This window comes from Scyliorhinus torazame, chromosome 15, assembly GCF_047496885.1.
Source record: "Scyliorhinus torazame isolate Kashiwa2021f chromosome 15, sScyTor2.1, whole genome shotgun sequence".
In the NCBI taxonomy this organism is placed as follows: Eukaryota; Metazoa; Chordata; class Chondrichthyes; order Carcharhiniformes; family Scyliorhinidae; genus Scyliorhinus; species Scyliorhinus torazame.
The window spans coordinates 145,049,689-145,074,330 of NC_092721.1; the positions used below are offsets into that span (position 1 = coordinate 145,049,689).

General features: G+C 41.7%; 1 protein-coding gene across 2 annotated transcripts in view; it reads right to left on the minus strand.

The window, feature by feature from the left end:
* Positions 1–2,533: 2,533 nt before the first annotated feature.
* Positions 2,534–24,642, minus strand: part of sacs (sacsin molecular chaperone) — a 155,715-nt gene continuing 133,606 nt past the window's right edge. For both annotated transcript variants that reach the window (XM_072476859.1, XM_072476858.1), the window contains one exon: positions 2,534–17,631. In XM_072476859.1, coding sequence (XP_072332960.1) covers positions 6,065–17,631 — 11,567 coding nt within the window. In that variant the 3' untranslated portion in view covers positions 2,534–6,064. The remainder of the gene's footprint in view (positions 17,632–24,642) is intronic.

Below are 24,642 nucleotides of genomic sequence, written 5' to 3' on the forward strand. Positions count from 1 at the left end.
CCACTCGACCCATCGAGTCTGCTCCGTTATTCAATCATGGCTGGTATTTTCTCATGCCCATTGTCCTGCCTCCTCCCCATAACCCCTGATCCCCTTATTAATCAAGAATCTATCTGTCTTAAAGACACTCAAGTGATTTGGCCTCCAAAGCCTTCTGCGGCAAAGTGTTCCACAGATTCACTACCCTCTGGCTGAAGAAATTACTCATCTCTGTTTTAAAGGATCGTCCCTTTAGTCTGAGATTGTGTCCTCTGGTTCTAGTTTTTTTTACAAGTGGAAACATCCTCTCCACGTCCAGTCTATCCAGGCCTCGCAGTATCCTGTAAGTTTCAATAAGATCTCCCAATAAGAACACCCAACGAGTACAGTCCCAGAGTCCTCAACCGTTCCTCATCCAACTTGATGGCCAGTGTTGTGAAAAGTGAATGGCCGACAGTGTAAAAGCCCAATCAATATTTCATTGCGTTTCAAATGTCCATCTGCTTGTCTTACAAGGCACCATGATTTCCGCTTCAATTATTTTCTGTGATAAAGGAAGAATTATATGATTATAAACTGACTGCAGGATACACTGACCAATATGTCTTGTGGCACACTTCTGCCGTGGCTTGAACACGACCATATTGGACCTTCACATGTTCTTACCCAATAATAATTTACACTCAAAAGCTAAGGAAATGCACAGGTCACTTAATATGGCTTCAAAACTAAAATGACCAAGATACGGTGCAAATAAAATAAGCGGTTGCTGGTTTTATTCAGGATTTTCTGTCTTTATTTCAGATTTCCTGCATCCGCAGTATTTTGTTTTTATAAACAGTTAATTGCTCCTCAACTTATAAAAGGGGAAACCATTATCACAAAGCTAACTTTTTCTCTGGTCTATACTCCTAACAATCATACCTTTGAATTGTCTTGATGTGTGAATCATCGTAGATGGTGTACTGGCGCCACCTTCAGGCAGCTCAACGTGGAGCACTTGCTGCCAAAAATGGAAGACCGTTTTTTTTTTTAGTTGCTTCAAATTCAGTTTGAATTGTGACACTTTTCATGTTTCCACTGTATTGTTATTCAAAATGAACCTTTTCAGATCACTAACAACTGCCAGATCTCCATGTCAGAATGACCATGCGTGAGACATATTTTTCCATTCAGTCTCAACAGAAATGAGTCCGGCACATGTTTCAGACCCACTTTGGCAAACTCAATCGCAATGAAGCACAGCATGTTGGCAGAAGAATGGTATATGTCACTTTTCCCGTGTGCACAGCAGCCAAAAAAAATAACCACTGGAGGCTGCATCAAACCCAGAAGTACAAAATGATACGCTTACCTGAATGTCAAGTCAGTCGTGGCATTAAAGATACAATGACCTTTTTGTTCAGTGTTTGTCAATAGAAGGCAGATATATCGTAAATTTCTTCCTAAGAACTTTAGTTAAAATTAGATAACTGGCAAATGTACTTTAGTACATGGATGTTATTTATTATTTATGTGGACTTCCAGAAAGAATTGCAAAAATTGTGAAATCCCACTGATTTGGAGGGAGTTTCATTGACATACTTTGTAAATTGGGTGGGAGGCAGAGCGGAATGTTTTTCTGGTCCCACAGCAGCAGGTTAGGAGGTGGGATTAAGTATCAAGCGGATCTAAGGTGGCAGTGTCTATGTGCTTCGTTTGAGTTAATGAAATAAATTAAATTAACAAATTGAGGAATAAATTAAAAGGCAGGTCCATAATGGGATACCGTATCTAAGTAAACAGAAGCAGCATGTGTGTGTCTGGCTGCGATAGGCCTCAGCCTTTTACCATTTTATCAGCGAAGGAACAGAGAATTAAGTCTTAATTTACCGGCAAAGATTTACATTCGTTATCATCTTGCATCATTGGCTTTGTCTATATATGTGCTTGTGTAACCAACCTCTTCACTCACCTGATGAAGGAGCTACACTCCGAAAGCTAGTGATTCCAAACAAACCTGTTGGACTTCAACCTGGCGTTGTAAGACTTCTTACTATGTCAATTAATGTCTTACGACATACACAGCACCCCGGTTGTAACATTGACAGTTTTATCAAAAGATACCGCAGGTCAGTGATCAAATAGATACATTTTGGATTATTTTTGTGGGGCCAGGAAGAGCCAAAAGCAATTCCATCCCCAGTGCTTTTTCTCTGTCTGGGGCAGCTCACAGAATCTTCTACTTTCTATCTAATTTTGAAAAGATCACAGAGTGAAGTGTATCCCTCCAGCCTCCAATGTGGTGGAAACTATTTCCAATACAAACACTGCTTTGATATACTTGGACAACACATTTATGATTGTGCTGAGCCTGGGGTGCATGAAAGTAGGTGCTTGTCACTATTCACAACTGGGAAAGAATTAAAGGAGGGAACATTGTAAATCTAGTCCAGTAAAACCATGGTGGTGTATAAGGGAGAGATTGATTTGCAGCAAAATTATTATACAATTAAAAGCAGCATGCGTTATCTTATCGTTATTATACTAGAACTTATAATAAAGGAGACAGCTGTTACTGAAGTTATTTTATTGTAGTTGGTACTTGGTACATCAGCTGACAGTGCTATTCAACTCCAAATTCAGAAGCAGTACTAAAATCATTCTTCAAAAATGCATTTCTCATCACAGCAGCCTGTACACATTCTTCAGCTGCGAGTAAACATCACACCATAGTCTTGCAGTTACAGTTCTGTCAAATATACACAACAGCAAAATCGATTCAGACGGTATGTTCTACATGTGATCATGGTACAGTGTATCTAAATAGTACTGAAGTTGCTGTTGAATGTCAAGAAAATGTAATGGTTAACCTGCTACACAGACTTGACTGTGTTTTAATATCCCGAGTACTGAGCACATATTTCTGCTGAAAGTCACTGACATATGCATCAACACAGTTATGTCAGCAGTTGTGAAATTCTAACCCTAGAGAATAGAAATGAGCAAAGTACAACCAAGAATCGGTGTATATAAAGCACCTGCTTCAAATGTCGCCATGTGTAGAAAATCTGCACAGATATTACATGTGTTCTTAGAAAGCAGTGAACTGTCCACCTTTATAGAACATTGTGCTTAGTCAGAGATAGTGGCTAACTCTGCCACAGTTTCTCTTTTAGGAGAAAATGTGCTTAAAAAACAGAATTCTTTCCTCGGAGAGAATGTAACAATAGGAATGACTGCCGACACCATGAAATAATATGCAATAGATTCCACAAGGAAGAGAGTGGGAGTTAACATGAAAGCTTATGTATTTTTCTTTCTTTCAGGGTATGTGGGTATTGCTGGCAAAACCAGCATTTGTTGCCCATGTGTAATTGCTCCTTGAACTAAGTGATCTGCCAGGCCATTTCTGAGGGCAGTTAAGAGCCAACCACATTACTGCGGATCTGGAGGCACATGTAGGCCAGGTAAAGACGGCAGATTTCCTTCCCTAAAGGACATTAATGAACCAGACAGGCTTTTACAACAATCGATGATAGTTTTGTGGTCATCATTACTGATCTTTCAATTTAGATCCAAACCCCACCAGCTGCTGTGGTGGGATTCAAACCCACATCCCCAGAACATAGCCTAGGCCGCTGTATTTCTAGTCGAGTGACATTACCACTACGCTACTGTGGTAGTAGTCTGTGTAGAGGTATTACGGTACCTGGGAATGCTGGAACACCATTGTTAGATATTGTACGTTTCCTATTGGTCAAGCTGTATGGTAGCTCCGCCCTGCAAGGCGGGATATAAGAGCCCGTGCCGCCCCAGCAGCTGTCTTTCTGTACCTGAGCTGCTGGGGGAAACATCTAGCTTATTAAAGCCTTCGGTTGGACTACAACCTCGCTTTAGTGGTCATTGATCATGCATCAGCTACCATCTCCCCTTACACCTGCTCTTGGATAGTGTAATACTGGAAAATGTGTTACAGGTGCACAGGGCAATCTATCGTTTCAACAGAAAAAAAAAGTGCTAACCATCTTTCAGCAGAAAAGCTGGAACAGTACTCAAAAGTCAGAAAAAAAAACCCTGAACATTAGTTCTAAATGTTTCCAGTACGGAAAACACATTTCAAGTCAATTAAATAGGATGCCAAATAAAATGGCTAATTTATATATAAAACTAAAAAAATAAAAAGCAGATCCTGTTATCACATTAATTACAAACATAATAATGGCAACCAAGTTAACCCACCTCTTCGATAATTTCTAGAAATATGAATACATCATAAACAAAATACACAAAACGTATTAATATATACATGCAGACCAGCACCTTAACCATTTGTTCACTAATACAGTAATATAAAATGAAAACTGAAAATACATTGAAACACACCTTATCTGCGTAATGAATGGCAGAAATTGACTATGAAAATGTCATGCAAAGTAGTCAAAAATATATCTGCCCATTTAGGCCTCGCTGATGATTTAAGTGAAGAAAGTGGTTTTTTTTTGGAAAATCTGGGTCAGAAAGTACTCACTCAGAAGAACAGAAATATTGCACAATGCTGCATGTATAAAATGAGTTTTTGTTTTCATTATACAATTAAATGGAATTTACAGGTTTAAACCTGTAAAAAGTTGCTAACATTTCATTAATTCTGTAAAACTATGGTGTGAGACAAATTGTTGGTAGTCCAATGTTTGGACCCAGCCCATTGTGGGATGACTTATAAAATGTGTAATATGTGTAGTGTCTAGACCTCTACTGTATATATTTGGCAAAATCTTGTTTGCATAATAACAGCCACTTGGAGTTCAACTGCAAGCATTACAGGAAAATTAAATCGTAACCCTCTAACAGCCCCCTCCCCCACCCCCCACAAAAGGAGCATGGTTAAGTAATTCTTCAATCAATCTAGTGCAAGTTACCTGTCGAAATAATTTAAGGCATTAAAACAATGTAAAGTAAGCTCGCCTGTATTTATATTGGGAACAGCAGCTGACTTGCAGCAGCTGGACTTGTTTGAGCTTTACCCTGTACTGCAGTGCTCCAGCTGATGAAAATACATCAAACATCACAATGTTTCACCACTGACACAATCAGATGATGCATGAAAAGACTATTTCAATCATGCTCTGCCTCGCCTAGACATGGGACTATTTTGTTAATGAACAAACTTGAAAGAGAAATATCACTTTTAATGAAGGACGTCTCTCTCAAGGCAAGTAACAGTAACTGGAAAATCCTTTCTCAAATATAATAGCACACAGAATAATACAATGGCCATTTGGAGGTTTTATTTGGAGGTTAAGTAATGGCATGAATAATTTTATCAGTAGACTGAGCAGTTGGCAATGGCAGACAAATGATCAGAGTACTAATATGAGCTCTCTACCAGAAAAAAAAATATTTTGCTGAATGGTAATTTATTTAGGACCTTAAATGGCTTATAGTTGAACATTCTGACCTTAATGAAATTACACTTATGTATTATATGGCTCATTGAACCAATGGTGGAAAGCAATCTTCTGCACCAAAGGAGGGCTATTCTGTATCAAGGTGACATATCAGATGATCTTTTTCCAGATACTTTACACGATAAAAGCACATTTTTTGCATTTTCTTTTCTTACAGCAGTTTCATATGTACAGCTTGCAAAAAGCAAACTAACTAGTATTGTTTGGTGCATATATAAAATAAAAAGTATTTTCTCCATTTCAAAAACACATTAGGCTCAGAACCACTGCAATGAGTGCTGTGCTGTAGAGGAAATGCAGTTGAATTGCTTCACCCCGACAATATAATCAACCTTAAACTGTCCATTTATATTACTGGAAATTACACATTTCTGGCTGGAGAACTGTGTCTGAGTTCAGCTTTTAAATATAACCAGTTTCATTTTTTCTTTAAAACAAAAATAATTTAATAGGCTAAATGAACATTGGTAAGTGTGAAGGTTAAAGAAAGAATAAACTCTCGATGATCGTGTTAATCTTTTTCCCAGTTAACAAAATGTTTTGCATTAAGTGCTGGGAGCAAGTAGAAATGTGATTACAATGAACATTTTCCCTGGTTAGTGTTCATGTATTTGTTAGTCTCACTGAGTGCAATCTTACAGTTTTTGCTGAATGAAGTTCTCCAGCTTTATGATGATGCGGGCGGTGCACTCCATCACTCTCATTGCAACTTCAGATGTAAATTTATCATTTGGAATCAGGGGAAAAGGGAGTAGATCAGGATACCGGGTCCTCAATCCGTCAACACCATACGCTTCCAGAGTATTTACATCAGTTGTAAGTCCTATCAGACTTTGACTGTATTCCTCCACTTTCTGTGCAAGCGCAATCGGTTTGACATCTTTGTCAGACTTTCCTTTAACTGCATATTCAGCTGCGATCAAAGCGAGTTTTGCTGCTAAGTAACACTTGAAACACACCCACTCATTGGCATTCTTATGCAAGTCATTTCTGGCCGCGGAGAAGTTTGCCCGAGCTTGCCTGAGCCATCTTCGTGCCTCTATGGGATTGCCCACGGTTTTGTAAGTTGGAGGGACAAAGAATCGTGAGGAGTGTGATGATCCTGGCGCTGAAGCAAACCTCCCTTTAAAATGCTGCCGGTCAGACTTATGGCTCGTTGCTTCCTGGTTCCATGAAGTATAAAATCTCTGAAATGAAAATTTCTCAGATTGGAACCGAGCAGACGAAGAGGAATAAGTTCTTCTTGATGCTCTATCAGAGCTAAATTCAGAGCCTCCAAGACCTTGCTTTTCCAGCCTGTTGATTTCATTTTGCAGATGCTTAAAGACCTCTGTCGCAATCTCCAGATTCTCCGCATTTTTATCGGGATGCCACTTGAGGTATAACCGCCGGATAATCTTTTTCCTTTCTGGCTCAGGTAGCCTCCAAGCCTGCTCCAACACTGCTGTGACTTCTCGAAGGATTTCAGGCAAAGCATGTAGCTTAATCTTCCTTGGAGACTGGTGCTTTGATGTTGGTACTCTGTGGCTTTCCCTCCCAGGAAAATGGGGAGGAATTGGCCTGAGGCCTGGTGAAAGGCATTCTGTGGGACTTGTGGGTGTAGTCGGCGTACTATCTCTTCCTTGGGAACTTTCGTCAGGTCGTGAAAACTTATACAGATCAAGAGAGCTTACAATTTTATACTCGCTGTAGCCAATATCAATTTGGAAATATTTTCCCAAAAAGCTAGAATTTACATCTCCTTCCCTTTCTACTTCTTGTACAATAATGGCGTAAGTATAGGTTGGCTGGTATGATCCATATATGTCACCACCTTCAGCGTCAACAAGATAGCCAACATATTCTCCTGGGTAGAATACATTCATAGGGTCCATGAGGAGTAAGTAATGGATTTCCGCTGGTATGGGTGTGCCTGGCAGAGGCAATTCAAGTTTTGAAGGTTCAGTAGAGGAATCATACTTAACACCTAAATTGTCAAGTTTCTCATTGATTCTGTAGATGTCATTGCAGCCAAGCATGGCTATCAGGTAGGAGGTATCTAAAATCAAGTTGTCAGTTGCAGTTTTAAGGGTCATTGCTAGGGCTAAAAGAAAATTGATATCCTTGCTCTCGGCATGCTGGATGTACAGGTGGATCACTGCATTTCCATATCTCTTCAGGAATGCTAATGTTTCACTCTTACTGTGAGGGATTGGGCTACATCCTTTTACTCGAAGGCTTGTCTGCAGCTTCTCAAAACAAGAAACTTTCAACCCCTCACGCAAGGCCTTGCAGAGTCGACTGGCTTTTTCCTCATTCGCTAGATAGGCATTGTCATTTTCATGTTTCATTATCCGAATGAGACCTGTGATAAACTGTTCAGAAGAGAGCAGCAATTGAAGACGACCCTGCAGTGAACAGAGTGCTCCAAATTGACATATTTTGGGTGTTTCCTCATCCAGGATCTCTTCCAAGATTCCGCTAAGTAACCTTGGTCTCAGTTTGGACGGAAGCAGCATGATTAGTTTTGTATGAAAGGCATGGTCTTTGCCCAGGTAACACTGGCTAAGATCCACAAGCATTAGAACACCCACATTACCCTGCATTCGGCTCTTATAATGGGGAGCATCATCAAACACCAGTATATTTGACTTTGTTAATCGCCCATCGTTACTTGGAAGATACAGCCCTAATTCGCGAACATTGTCAAGATCAAGCCTGACCTTTATCGGGTCATTCTGAAGGCTCTTAAATAGTCCAGAAACAACTCTTTTGACAGTTCGCATTTCATTTGGCTCTAGCTGTTTCCCTTCAGATATTTTAAATATACGTCCAAGAACCTCAACGTACTGTTTGGTTGAAACAATGTCTTCTGTACCCAGACATTTGAACAATTGGTGGAAAGTGCCTAGTTCTAATGGCAACTTGTAGAGGTATGGTTTAAAATCGGACTCATTCTCAAGATTTATTACAACCTCTTCAGGTTTAAGTAATTTCCACCCATCTTCAACCATAACAAAGGCAACACCTCGAAGGTGGAAACGGAAATCTATTTTTTCTGCATTCAGGAATTCGTAAGTACTGCGTAAGGCCTTGACTCTTGTTTTTATCATATCATCTTCTGGAGAGGCTATGTTACAGATATTTTTGCAGTTGCTAATGACTTTGTCAGGCGGAGGGTCCAAACTGACATTTAGCATTGCCAGAACTTCCTCTACCTGTTCCTGATTGGCAAGTTTGCTACCTTCTTGCTCCTTAATACTTGAAGGTATTGCCTTTTCTGGGAGAAGTGGGCACGATGTCCACAACAATTGCATTACATCAGATTGTTTGAATTTGGGACTGACCTGAGACCCACTGAACCGTATTAGAGGGAGAATCCCATTTAATTCTTGAAATTGAGGATGGAGTTTCAAGAGATCTGCTTGGGCACGTTCTGGATAGATGAACGGAATCAATGAAAGGTCCTGCAGAAAATTTCCAGAATAGAGGTCTGTCCTTTCTTGAAATATATGATTTAACAGGACATCGACCGTGTTCTGGATTGTTTCCTTGGACCAGTTCTCTGATTGAGCACGAGCTCCAACCTCCTTAGCAAACTGCAACAGCTGTTGTTGGGAGACTATGTACTTCAATCCTATGTTTCGAAAGAATGTTATCCACGATGTAAGGAATGCAGCATGGTTCTTAGGTTTCTCAACTTGTTCCAGTTTCCGAAAAAAATCTTGAGAAATGAAAGCATTTTCTGGCAGCATAACCTGAAACACATTTTCTGTTCTGTCGTAAAAATTCTTTGTAGCCTTTAAGCGGTAGGATGAGTCTGGAATAATTGCAAGACCGTCAAGTTTTTCAAACAGTTGCTCCCTGATTGTTGTACCTTCATCGAGGTTGCAAAGTTTCTTCTTCAAATGTACTAGATGCTCAATCTTCGCTGAACTGGACAGGTTATCGAATTTTGGCAGCAAGTGCTTCAAATATACCTCAAGATCATCCACATGAGCACAGTCGAGGAAAGCATACAGATCCTTCAGATGGGGATTGTCTGCAAGAAATGCAAAGGATGCAGACAGTGCCCATCTGTCTATTCCAGTTAGAGGAATGCTCTTCGTCAGAACAAAGCATGACCCATATTTCAAAATACTAACGTAGTTACCATTAATGGCCTTATAGCAAGGCAGAGACTTCAGTATCCTTATGTCATCTTGGGCTGTCAGTTGTTTCAAGTTGCTATTGAAGTACATTAGAAGCACTTCAAAGTCATTGTCAGACAAGTGGTCTGCCCTTAGCATTGATGTTCGGATCATATAATCAAGAGCCTTTAGAATGCTTTCAGGGCTCTCAACATTTGCCATGTGCAAAGCCAGCTGTGAGACTAAAATGTTCTCTTTAGAGCAAATTTTACTCAATGCTAGTTGAATGCAGCCTGCTTTCATCAGTGTATTGAAGACTTTATCATTCTGGGCATTTGGATAGATGGAGACATTCATTAAACTGAGAGGTACTAAAACATCGCTCTCTGGCACGAGCATCCTGTTGCTGGAAATGGTGAATTTTGTACCAGGCAACAAAGCCCAGTCTCTTAATACCTCCGTGATAGTTTCAAATGTTGGTCTAATCTCTGCCTCACCTTCCTTAACAGAAATTGCATCACTAATAAAATGCCAGCAGTTTTTCAACCAGGATTCACTTCCAAAGTTGTCTTTCCACTTCACAACAGTTCTGGTTCTGTAATCTCTTGGCAGCACAAATGATAGCAACTCAGCAAAGCTGCTAATATCAAAAGCTTTTGCAACACCACAATTGAGCAGGATGTTATTGTACTTCATATAAAGTGTGTTCATAAATAGCTCTTTACGCGATGGAATCAACTCATGGTAGGTTGTCAGGAACTTTGGCCGTTTTGCGTCAAACACTTGCAGAACATTATCTAGAGTGATGAGAAGAGGGAGCCCTTCCACTCGAATCTCATTCTCTTCTGAATCTTTGAAGCAGTAGTCAACCAGAAGTTTCAAGTTGTGAAAGAGCTTCAAGGTAGTTTGGTGTAATCGACATGGTAACTTCCCGAGGTGACAGCTTGAATCAGGAGATGTAAATGAGTGCAAGAAGTCTCGGACATCAGCAGGTGTTACATACTGCACTGGAATTCCTGATTCCTCGAAACAGTGGTAAATGTTGGAAGTTTCATCAGAGCTGTAGACTAAGTTAAAACCTATGTCAAGTAGAAGGTTTTTGAGCCTGTAAACATTTTCAGCAATGGTTTTCCGTACTGCAATATTATATTCTGTGCTTTTCATGTGTTGCAGTTCGTCTTGGAGCAAATTGTCAAAGAATGATCTGTTTCTGTTCGTTAGGGAGGTATTCACCCAGCTAATAAAAATTGTAGGCTGCAGTTCTCCACTGTCTGCATTTGGTATCCGCACTACTGGAAGAAGACGCTTGAGGTCGTCATGAAGACAACAATAGACAGATCTCACAAGGCAGTACCAATCTGGCTGTATGTCAGGTTTGTTGGCAGCAAAGAAGGTCATAAATTTTTTCATTAAATCCTTCAAAACATGAGTGGGTGTATTTTGCAAGACTGTTATTGTTGGGTCCGAACCTAGAAAGTAGCGCTTCCGTATCTGCACCAGCAACTCCACGTAGGCTGGAGCAATCAACGTCGTCATGAGGTTATTGTTCCAATCGCTACGCACTCCAACACCATTGTCATCCCGCCACAAATTTCTCCTGGCCGAATCCAAAGCAAAGTGCCCGTTCACATGGACAGGTAATCCTGTTTCCAATGACAACGGCAGAAAGCAGAAAGCCCTGTGAGGCTTTTTGTAATTATGACTGATGCAGGCAGCAACCCCTCCTCGGGGGAAGAGTGTTATATCTTTGTTTTTGTGAGCTGATATAACAGTCTTTGAAACTTTCTCAATATTAGAGAAACCTGATCGGTTACAGACCAGCCAGGTTGTAAGATTGCCTTCAGAATCTTCAATGTCCATCGTGTAGGTGATCTGTTGAACCGGTATCTGGCTAAGTTGCTTCCTTCTATTTACACTATCCAGTACAGATACATGAAACTGCTTCCGCTTCAACCTGTCGCCATCTGTAATTTTGGCTTTCACAGAATACAGAACGTTTAGCTTCCCAGTTGTCTTTTCAATATCACAGATGGAAATCTTCTCCATGTGATTTAAAAACATTAGAAGTTCAGCTCCATCACTCCGCAGTTTGTCCAAAAGATTCTGTACCATTTGATCCGACACGGGAACTTGACAGATTTCAGATATTTTGGCCATCTCGGCATTTCTTACTGGAAACCTAAACATTGTAGCATTTTCGAGTTTGAAAAGGTTGCCCAGAAATGGGTTCAGTACGTCAGTAAATTGGGTTCTGAAGTCCGAATCCAAATCTCTAAACATGCGCCCAGGGCTAACATTGGTAGATCCGGGAGCATACCTTGCATGGGGATCAAATATGCAGAGTACATCATTGTCAGAAATAAACGCTGGGCAATCTGTTATATGGTACACGGAATTGAATCCTATTCCATACTGCCCAGTCTTACCCGGATTCCCTTCCTTTGTCCCCCTTCCAAGGTTCTGAATCCCTCGAATATCGTCTTCTGTGAATGGTTGGTTGTTGTACACACAAATTGCAGGACCTTGAAGGGGTGCCCACTTCTCGTCAAAGATTCGATCTCCTGGATGTTGCCTAGGGTCAAAGATGAAGTAGATTTCAGTGGCTTTGGCATCATCTGCATTCTGAAGTAGCTCCTTCAGCATTTCTTTCTCAGAAGGATAAGCATTGAGAATGCTCTTAATCCTGCTGGTTAGTTTCTCTTTCTGTCCAAATTCACTGCCAAGGGGTGCAAAGCAAATATTAGATGCATAACGCTCCAGAGCTTTGTGGCGCTTTGGTAGCGCTCCAAGTTTAACAGCTACCTCTCTTGGTATGTCAGGATGGCAGTATTTCACAGTTTTATCGCTCACTCGTATCCACGGACAATCATTGTAACACAGAGATTTAGCGGGAACAAGGGACCGATCACCATCTGGTAACAGAAGGGTTCCGTATTTTCTCTTGCAGTAGTCACGATTTTTCTCTCTAATGAGACCCCAGACACCTTCGCTAATAATTCTTCTGCAAAGTTGAAAATTTGATTCACTTAGAGGTTCCTGGGCACATTCGGTTTTTAAAACTTGCAAGACAGATGCAAAGTCTTCCACAGTGAATGAGGATTGGACTCCCAGCTTTTCAAAGAACTCACGGAAATTGTTCCTGTACTTATTTGGGAGCTGGTGCAGGTAAGGGGTTGCGTCAAAATTGAGGTGGAATGCAACCTTCGCTGACTCAACATAGGTGTTTTCAACCAGAACAAAATTAAAATTCTGCAGCTCCTCATTGATCTGCGACTTTACAGTTTCATTCTTGAGCATGGCTTCATGAAGATATTTGTAGCAAGCGTTTGTGATGCTCTCTTGGCAGAGAGTAATGCCATCGAAGGAAGTAGCTACTTTCTTCAACTGATCTAACACTACAAGAATAGGTGGCTTTTTTAGCAACCCAAAGATATCTTTAACACCGGTAGAGAGTGGACCACATCCTTTACTGGGAGGATTTTCATTTAGAATAGGATGCAGAAGACAAACTACATCCTGGTACTCAGCTGTATAAACCTCCTTTGCTGCAAACATGGTTTCAGGCCGAAAATCATTCCCTTTCCAATGCAACGAGAAACCAGGAGGCTTTTTGAGAAAAGGTAGGAAAGGTGTAGACTGAAATCTCTCAGCAAAGTCTTTGGATCTGTGATCCCGAAACTTTACTTTCTCTTCAATTAAACTTAATATGATGCTGCTACGTTGGCAACCAGCTGCATGGTCACTTTGATTCAGCACTGCCACCGACTCTGCCCGTTCTAGTAAATCCTCCCATGCGATGTCGTCCTTAATCATGCCAAGTTGTACCAGCTTTACTAAACGGACTGGGTTCAAATAGTCTTGCGTAGTTCCACAAGGGAATCGCCCATCACTTGTCTCATATAGCTTAGCAACTCGACCTTCTGGATGGATAAGTCTTGAAGGAACTGTCAACTGTTGGTGCTCCCCTGAAGATGGTACACAATGAGTAACACGTAAATACGCTGAAAGTTCCAATACCTTTTCATCAAGAATATAAAGCATCAAAGGATCTCGTAGTTCTGCCTCAATCTCTTCAATGTACGGAAAAAATGCCTCTATGAAAAACTGCTTCTCAGAAAATGTGTTTTCCAGTAATATATTCTTGCATCCTGCCTCTTCAAAACCAGCCCTAACCCAAGATGGAAGCTCCACAGCACACAATGGTTGAGGTTCAGCCTTCTTGAGGAACTTCAAAAGGATCTTGAAAGCCACAGGCCCAACGACTGGTCTGTGAAGCAAAGCATCATCCAAAAACCTAATATTTTTGATCGAAACCCAGGAAGTTCCATCTGAGAACACCTCGGTCAGCTTGTTTCCTCTTCCTTTGGCAATATCCTCATAAAGGCCTTGCCACACCACAGCAAAGTCATCATGAACCATGGCAATATCAGGCCACAGGGTATAGTAGTTGTAATCAACAAGTTCTGCATTAACAGCCATGTCTCGTAGCACAGCAAGCGCTTCTAAATATGCCTGAACGATCACATGTCTCATAAATATCATGTTCCACCTCCCTTTTGTGTCTGTTTTCCAGATTTCTTTTCGATTGGATGAAACTGCAAAGCAACCATTGATATGCACTGGTAATCCAGTTTTGATTCTCAAAGGCAAATAACAGAACACTTCTCCATAAGCGCTACCGTTTGTTTTAATGCTCCATTTATTGTCTTCTGTTTCAGATAGCAAAACACTAACAGCCCCACAAGGGACAAGTCCTAATCCCCTCCCACACTCTTGCAGTGAAAATATCAGTGCCTCTCCAGTATCCATGCACGAACATATCAGCCAAGTAGTGGATTCAGTCACTTTTTGTGGCGACTCTTCATTTACCTTTCTACTCTGAGCCGACTTGGCTGAAACTTCAAAGAAAGGTACAGCCTCGTCTTCTGGGCCTCTGAATAGTGGTGACTGAAGATCAGCAATCCTTCGGAATACCTGAAAAAATTCATCGACCACAATTTGCACGATGCAAGCACATTTAGGTGCTTCAGAAGGAAGCTGTCTTGTACTAGCAAGTACTTTCATCAGTATTGCAGCCTCCTTTAAAATGTTCATCGGCGTCGACACAGCTTTTGACAAACAAACAATTTTCTTCATGGCAATGATGGTCTGTGCCAAGCTCGGGTCAGGTTCATCTGCTTTGAGGTACTTTAAGAACATGGTGCTTACATTTTGAGAGAAGAGAATAAGTCTGTGACCACACAGGCTAAACTCATCAACCAGGGAATAGATGTCTGCTGTATTGTAGAAAACACTGCTAATTTCACTGACTAATGCCTCCTCCTCGACTCTGAAAGGAAGTCTGAAGAGAGTACCCAAATAGCAGAAGGGTTTTTCAATGGTCAAGGGTAAGTCACAACCAAAAACATTCACAAATGGCCTGAACTGATTGGGAAACTTTCTTAACCTCTTCTGGTGTTTGTTCCAATTGATTTTTATCCCAGGGTTTGTTTTGTCACGGATATGCTTTCCCAAATGATTAATATTTGGATCAAACATTATCATGAATTCACGGCTCAAAATTATAGGGATGTCTGTAACATGATAAACAGAGTTGAAACCAAGTCCAAATTTGCCGACTTTGTCAACCTCACTCCTCTTCAGTGATCCACCCAGTCTGGTTATGTTGACGAAGTCTGAATCTGTGAAATCAGAGTTGTTGAATGACCATAGGGCAGGCCCGTGGCACACTGCCATCCCTGGATCGAGAAGGTTCTCTCGGATATCTGCATTTCTTCGCATATCAATCAGGAAGCTACATTCGGTTCCCTCAGCATCATCTGCATTTTGTAGCAACTCCTTAAAGATGTCTGCAACTGATGGGTATTCTTCAAGAATGTTTCTGATGCGCACTGTGAGTGGCTCTCTCTGTCCAGACTGCTCAAAGCCCAGGTTCTCTGGGTTAATGAGTCTGGTACTGAGGCACGGCACTCGCAGCGCTTGAGCCATTTTCATAGGGATGTCCTCATGTACCAAGTAGATGGGTTCTAAGGAATCATCAAGCAAGTCATTAAGGTCATCTACTTTGATGTCACAGTAGCTACAATTGTGAATTGGTTCCATTACCAATCTGTTGGGATCTTTACTATAATGGATAGGTATTGGAGTATCAAGATTAACCGTGATCTGATTACTGTACATCCATCTTAAGATGTTCAGTACCAGAAGTAGGTTTTGTTTACTTTCCGGTTTACTGGTTTCATCAGCACACTGCTGTTTGATACTTCGGACAATATTGAGGATGTGCTCATTATTTATTTCTTTTAGTGCTCCAAAAAATGTAAACAATTTGTGATATTTTGCCATGGTTTTTGGAAGGATATATAGGTAAGGCTCAAGATCGAGATCTTGAATTGGTTTTATAGCGACTTGTCCAGGAACAGAAAAGACCTTGCCTGTCCACACCCAGGGAAACACCAATGATTTGAACCCTTCTTTACCTTTGTCCAGGTGGCCCTGCATATATTCATAAATATCAAGCAGGAAGTGTTGAAACTGGTACCATTCATCATCATTGAAATCCTTGGAAGTGTGCCAATCAACAACATTTTTCAAGTGCCCTAACACCTTACTCAGACTGGGCTCTGTGGAAAAGCCAAACAATTTTCTAACTTCCAACGAGACGTCCTCCACAAGGGGTACTGCAGAGCCCAACAACACTGCTTCGGATAAATCTCGCATTTCACATGCCTTGTGAAAACTTAATACGTCTCCTTTCCAAGCTAGGGACTGAGGGTAATTTAGAGGACGTTTCTTGCAAACTGGAACCCATTTTAACTTTTGCATCATTGCCTTGGTTTCAACTGAAATCAGTAAACTCTTCTGTCTGTGCAGAATTGCAAGTAATGTTTTAGCTTTTCTGATGACCAGATCATGCTTGACTTTGCTACTGCTCTGCAGCACCTCGATTCTTTTGGCCACTTGTACAACTTCTTTTTCGCTTAACTGATCTTCATTTTTCAAGCCTATCTGTCTCAAAGCATGTAAGGTATCTGGAGTTGAGGTAAAGCTATCAGGTGGGAAAAAAGTTTTTTCATCAGCATAAAACAAGTTCTGTAATGTTTCTATTTCAGGATCAAACAATTCGTTAGCTGACATTAATCTTCCCTGAGAAGTAGAAATAAATTTCAAGGACTTCAGCCATTCAATAAACAAAACATTTTCATCCTTGAGGAAAGCTAAATTGATGAGAATCCAAATCACAATATCGGTGATGTCCTTACTGGAGTAAAAGCTTTTTTCAATATCTTGCAATATAATCTTTAGGCAGTCTGTACTTTTTAATTGTTCAAGTTTTAGTAAGGTAACTAGCCGAATAGAAGCTTCATCGCTGCAATTTACTACCGGAATGGACAGCCGTATGTCAGGTGGAAGTTTTGCAGTGTGATGTAAGACTTTACTGCCTTTTAGCGCGATAAAACTTTTGCTGCTTTTCTCAGAAGTTGGCTCAACTTTGTTAAAGATCATCAGTTCCTGAAGAATTTTCTTGTCTCGCTCATTCACTTCCGGCAAACTAGCTAAGAAACATCTCAATGCAACTTTGTGTGTTGGAGGTAGTAACATAACCTGACTGAAAATCTTTTGTGGTGCTGCCTTACCCATGATCTGCAACAAGGTGCTCGGTAGAGGAGAATGGATGTATTTTTTCATAAGAGGGTGCTGCAAACACGGGTCTAGTTCACTAATGACAACCCCTCCAAGTTTTTCAATAATATCTGGTAGGAGCTCAGGAAGTTGGGTCTCTTGGTCCGATTCCATGATTATGGGGGACGGAGCGCGGAGACGTAAAAGATTGACTGTGGTTTGAGCTTCATCTAACGGCGTCTTAGGGATCAATGGCAATTCCTCAAACAGAGACAGGTCTTCAGGGAAGTTGTGATACAGATATCGCCATACAGTAGTCAGCCATGACATAGGTGGGTGTCTCCTCTGTACATTTCTTGGCGACCACTGCACCATCATCTCTCTCCCAGGCCAGCAAGCGTTCACCAGCTCTTTAATAAGACGTGCAGAGCGATCAGAGGTCATCAACTGCAGTTGTGTACAGAGCCGACCTGTTTGATAGTAGCAGTAAAAACAAGAGTTAAAAGGTGCAATTCATTATTAACTAATAAAGCATTTATTTCAAACATATAAAGCCTAGAAACTGGTGCTGGATTTATAACGGGAACAATACATTCCAGTTTCATAAAATGGAGAAGAAAAGTTGCCTGAAATACATTAACACAAATATTTTAAATTGTGGCACAAACTGTAAAATGCACTTGCAAAATAAAAATCTCAAACATTGAAAGCATAAAATTATTCAATGCTATTCCTAAATTTCCACTATGCAACATTTCAAAAAGGCATTGGGGTAAACTGCAGTTAACCGTTAGTTAGAGATTGCAGATTACCTTTAAGAAACAGCAAAAATAAAATGTAACAATTTTATGGAAATCCAAGAAACATTTTGTTTTGGTTAAAAGAAAGAGAAAGTTGTGATATTCACGTTAATAACATGTAATTTCAGTTCACAGGTTGAAATTTACACTCCTCCACAGGGTGGGGAGACGGAACTGAAATGGAGAGCTCTGCTCGCCCCTGTCCTCCATCACACACCCCCTCCCCACAACCCCAACTCAACACATTGGATGCATCGGATGGCCAATTAGTGGCAGTCCAATGAGAAGGAGACCAATAAGATTAGTAAAGGGGGCGTTGCCCCAAATCAGCACTGTAAGATGGGATGTCACGTGTCAGTAATGCCGCAAATAGAGGTCAGCCATGGCTAGAATTGCAAAAGCACCTGCTCTCAGAATGTCATTATTTTTTATTGCACGGTCAAAAAGACGGCTTAAAAAACATACAGAGGCTGCCACTTTCCTCAGTAGATTCTGGTCCCAGCGATCTACCCTTGTGCTGCCTCGTCATTGCTGCTAAGAAACACTCCCACACTTTCACATCCAATGCCCGGGAAATGCAATGGGCAATGAAAAATCGAAGGTGATTGTGTTGTTATCAAGCCTAATAGCTTGTTAATGAGAACTTGCAAAATGATGGATGGACTACTGATTTCCACTCCTGCCCACCTTCCATAATTCAGGAGACGTGTGACAACGTCCTATTGCTGACACAGCATCATCACACCGTATTTCACATTTGTGCGAGTGGGCAGTGCGACCAATTGATGGAACATAAAATCTAGTCCCATGTGACGGGGGGGGGGAAAGAGGCTCTGCAATGGCCACTTGAGACGCACCCGAGATATATTTTTCAAAACACTAATGGACTCAATTCCTCTTACAATCGCTGCGTGCTTCCAGATACACACTATAAACGGCTCATACATGGATACAATTTGTAAGTTATTAATGATAAACTATGGTCATAAATTGCTGCAGAGAGCTCTGAACATGGAGCCATCCAACTTACTTAAAATTAAATGAATAACGTTCTCAAAGTTGATCAGAGGAGAACAGGTTTGTCAAGACATGTAAGAGTCTGGATTGATTTGCATTGTTTGAATTACCCTAAGAAAGCGTAGAAGGTTTGCCTATATTCTTAAGTCAAAGAAATGCTCCAATTATTGCAGCAATTAATGAAATAGACGCAGCTTTTCAGCAAATGTGTATTGGTGTTGTGAAAATGTGGGGCGGGATTCTCCGACCCTCCGTGCTGGGATCGCGCCCGGCGCGGGGACTGAGAATTGCCGTTCATGCCGGAAATCCGGCGCGATGGCGCTTCCGTGATTCTCTGCGGACCCGCCAGTCCCGCGGAGACGGTCGATCGGCCGAATTCCCGCCGGCGTGGTTTACATGTGGTACCATCCGGCGGGAGCTGGGACCCGCGACCACGGTGGCGGTCCTGGAGGGGGGGCGGGGGGTATCTGACTCCGGGGGGGGGGGCCTCAGCGGTGGCCAGGCCCGTGATCATGGGCCACCGATCGGCAGGCCATCGCAATCTGGGAGGGACCTACTTTCCTCTGCACGGGCCCGCTTTGAGGAAAAAGTCCGGAGTGATTCTCACCAGTTTTCCAGCGGGCGTGGGGACTTAGTCCCCAGAAGGGAGAATCCCACCCAGGATCTTTGGTGACAATGTTGCATGCTCGAGGAAGGACACTTGACCCATTTACAGGTTGATGCATAAAACAAAAGTTCTTAGAAATAGCAATAGAAAACTTGCAGCAGTTGAGGCTGTGCTTTCTAAACACTGACAATATCCGACTAATACAAATGTAGATTGTTAAGTACATTGCTATATTATAATTGGAGAGCTGATCATTGGAATTTCATCTTTTTCAAATAACTCAGGAATATTATGAAATGGTTTTCGTCTCTCTACTGCTTGGTAATTTGAATCTGGCGTCAGTCAATGCGTTATGATCCCCATGGAGACCAGCAACGTTTAAAAAGATATTTGAATCTCCAGTGACCACCGGAAAGATCACACAATAAGATTTCAAGTTTCAAGGTTTTTATGTAACCGAAAGCAACATCTAACACCAATCAACAGACAACTCATGTTCTCAGTTATAGAAAATATTTCTCATTTAACTTTAAAATATCCAAAACACTTCATTATCCAGGAACCAGTCCAAAGCTAATCTCAGCTCCCAATAGCTTGCTTCCTTTCTCCTTTTCCAGCCGGGCAACTTCTAATCCCCGAACTGACTTTCACAGCAAGGGTCACCCGAGAGATCCCACCCTCTAGCCAAATCTATGCGAATCTTCCAGTAAATCCTCACAAACTTGGTCTCTTCATTCAGAGCATGCACTCCCACCCACATTCGACCTGGTCAGCATGAGACACTGGGTGCCTTGATCTCTCTGCTATGTCTCTCAGATTCTTGCAGACTAACCTGTATTTGAGTTTCAGGGATATCTTTAGAATAGCCTTGTAGCCCTATACTAGATTGGCTTGCTATGGGCTCTTCCCCTGTCAAAGTCCAACCCCATGGCAATATGAAACAGTGGGGCCTTATATCCAGGAAGAAATGTTAATGAACTATCCTCTGGACACCCAACTCATTCTATCTTTGAATTAAATAGATAGTTTAACGTATAACCTATTGCTAAACCTTAACATTCCTAACACACATTGTGATTGGAGGCTATCTGTCCACTGTTAGCCCTGGTCATTGTTTACAGGTGTGAAAATCGCACACTGTCTTCCCAGTAAGACAATCTGGATCCTCCTTTAACAACCAAGCCCCCCAAGAACCATAGAAACATAGAAATGTTACAGCACAGAAGGAGGCCACTCAACCCATCTTGTCCATGCCAGCCTGAGGACACGCAAGTGCCCTTTCTAATCCCACCTTCCTGCACCCGTTCCATAGGCCCTTTCTAATCCCACCTTCCTGCACCCGTTCCATAGCCCTGTAACTTACAGGGTTTAAGGTGCAGATCCAGGTACTTTCTAAAAAGAGTTTAGGGTCTCTGCCCCCACCAACTCGGGCAGTGAATTCCAGACTCCACTACCCTCTGCGTAAAAATGTTCTTCCTCATGACCGCTCTATGCCTTCTGCCACTTATCTTGAACCTATGTCCCATTTCTAGAATTCTGCACCAAGGAAAACTATTTTATTCTGTCCACTCAATCTCTTACCCTCATAATTTAGTGCACCTCAATTAAGTCACCCCTCAGCCTTCTTCGTTCCAAGGAAAATAATCCCAACCTTTCCAATCTCTCCTCGGAACTACACTTTTCTAGCCCTGGCAATATTCTTGTAAACGTCTTCTGTATTCTCTCCAGAGCAACTACATCCTTCCTGTTATGTGTTGACCACACAATACTCAAGTTGTGGCCTCACCAGTGTTTTATACAATTCCAACTTTTATATTCTATAACTCTGCCAATGAAGGAGGGCATTCCATATGTTTTCTTTACAACCTTGTCTACTTGAACTGTTGCCTTTAGGGACCTGTGTACTTGTACACCAAGATCTCTCACTTCATCTTCCCCTCTTAGCATATTCCCATTTAATGTGTACTCCCTACAACTGTTCGACCCCCCCCCCCCCCACCAAATGCATGACCTCACTCTTCTGTGCTAAATTCCATCTGCCACTTTATCGCCGGCTCCACCAACCCATCTATATCATTTTGAAGATTATAGCTATCCTCTACATTATCCACCACTTGGCCAATTTTCCAATAGTGCCCCCCACGTTCACGTCCAAATCATTAATATATAACACAAACAGTAAGGATTCTGATACCGAGCCATGTGGAACACCATATGAAACAACTTACATTTGCAAGGGCAGCCATCAACCATTACCCTTCGTTTCCTGTTAGTAAGCCAACTTCATATCCAGCTTTCAACACTGCCCGGTATCCCATGGGTTTTTCCCGGTATCCCATGGGTTTTTACTTCTTTGACCAATCTGTCATGTGGGACTTTGTCAAACGCCTTGCTAAAATCCATGTATACAACATCCACTGCACTACTGTCATCAACCCTTCTTGGCACTCCCTCAAAGAATTCAATCAAATTTGTGAGGCAAAATCTTCCTTTAACAAATCCCCGATTTGACTATCCCCGACTAGTCCATGCCTTTCTATGTGACAGTTAATCCTATATCTCAGGATTGATTCGACTAATTTGCCCACCATTGACATAAAATGAACTGGCATACAATTGTTGCCATTTCCTTTGATCCCCTCCTAAACAATGTAACCACGTTTGCATTTCTCCAGTCCTCCAGTACCTCTTCTACATCCAGTTTGGCAGAATTCAGAACAGGTCACATGATCCCCTTCATTCTTCCATTTTATCCTGAATTAAATAGATAACTCCAAACCAACAAACTTTGTGAGTGTTACAAAGGGGGCAGTCAGGCATCGACCAACTGTGATATCATCAAGCAGGGTTACTGTCAATCACTTTGCAATTTTCTCACAAAACAAACCAGGACATGAAAAACACAGATTATCCTTTACTTTTAATTAATCTTCACAACATCGCTTCCCTGTATGTGCCTAGAAACATGTGAGGCACATGCTTCCGTCTGTTTCCATAGCTAGGTAGCCTGTTACCAGAGGCTATAAGCTTGAGGGACACCCCTCCGTATCAAATATGGCAGACCAGGTGTCTCTACCCCTATTACAATTTGCCTTGTGTGTAGCGCAAGAATTTTCAGGTTGGTTATCAACTTCTTCAGCCACATGATGAAGTGGGGCTCAAACCCGGAGCTTCTGGCTTAGAGGGCAGGACACTAGCCGTTGTGCCACAAAACCTTCATTAAATCTTACACAGAGTGAAATAAATGATTGGAACAGATACCAGGGTTTAAGGTTGCAGCTGAAGTAACAGAAACAAACCTTAAAACAAACAAAATGAGATTTTTATTATAAAGGAGAAATTTGAAATTCCACAAAATATAACGTTAATTTTCCAGAGCCAGAGAGGTTTATCAGCAATAATTATGAACTTAGGCCAGGATCTTCTGACCCAACACATTGCCTGTATCTTCCAGTCCCGCCAAAAGCCAATGGGCTTTTAGCTGGCTCGCCACATCTCCTGCAGAAAATCCTGGCCTTAGTATGCACTTAAAACCCCAGTTACACCTCTCATTAAACAAGTTATAACTCTTTCAAATATTTCCACATGAGAATCATAGCGTAAAAGGACAAGCTCTTATCAGTTCAGTGAATTCAGGCTCAGCGGGCTTCATGGAGAAGAGTAGAATCACTGACAGCAAGTTTTGGATATCCACCTGTAACTGCACTTTGCAGACTCCAGAAGTTGCTGTCAGATAAGTAATGATGGAGAACAGTGACAGTTCCACCATTATCATTACTGCAAAACCAGGGCCTGTACCTGAAGTAGTTAAGAACAAACAACAGAAGAGTTACTGAGATAAGGATTTAAGGATCGGCAGGCTGTTAAGAGATTCCTAATAATTGATCATTAAACAGCAGATTTTGGAAAACTGTACAACAGTTTGTTCCACAGGGAGTTGAGGAACATGGTTTACATCAGAACAAGACGCTGTGAGAAAGGAACCTTTGTTTTCTACCCAAGACAAATAATCCAATAAATCCTTTTGCCAGAATGTTATTAATCCTGCCAAGGCATCATTGACGGCGGGACCAGAAGAATGGTAGGACAGGAGACTGTAAATTCAGTGGGCCAATGAGTTCTTGCCTCTGGTCGATCTTGCTAGAGGTGGAGGAGGGTGGGGGAAGCAGTAAGCGCCACCCGCTTGGCAGCAGTGGGCAGCCAATTTTCACATGTATTTGAAAATGGGAAGATTGAGGATGTCAGTAAGGGCATGTTTGAAACTCAGAAATGGTTTCAACCTGCAATTATTTTAAAAGTTAAAATTTAGTCCAATGTATTTGATTAATTTTTTCTCCTGAGCCATACTTGTTAGATCGGAAAGGTTGGAAGAAAAGTTACACTTTGGACAGAATTTAGTCAGCAGCATGTCATTCCCAACAGCAGAATGGAAAGAGGGCAACATTTCAGCGACATCATAAACCAGCGCCCAATCGGCTGATCGGAAAACTTAAAAAGCCGTCAGTGGGCACATGAAACGTGCTAATGTGTGGCAGGGCAGGTTTCTATTGAAGTACCCATCATCAAGTTCCTCTTCAGCAGGTCTGGGTAGACTATTAAAGAGCAACCTGGACAAGTAAGGAGGCTCTGCATCACAGGCATATGTTGCATGTCTGTTTGTTTTGCAAGTTACTGTAATTTCTTTCCAATCCTTCACAACCCTCTGCCAGCTTTGAACTTCTCCCCCATCACTCCTCCCTCATTTAAATCCACTGTCCTCGGACCCTGCTCTCAAATTACCTCAAAAACATGTCAAAGCAAAGGCATAGTCCAGCCCCACAGTTCAGCGATCCCTCCCTACACATCCTCCTCCGTGCTGTCAGTGAACGGCAAGAGGTGCCGTTCCTGAGCAATGGCAACAGAAGCGCATCCTATCTGACTAAGATGGCAGGGACAGAGGAGGAGACAAACTGTGGGGTGTGTGAGACACGGAGAAGGATGTGGGCTGTGCTGACACTCCATTACTTGCAGTACCAAGGTGATTTGCCTGTAACAATGCAACAAGCTCTGAGATTGTG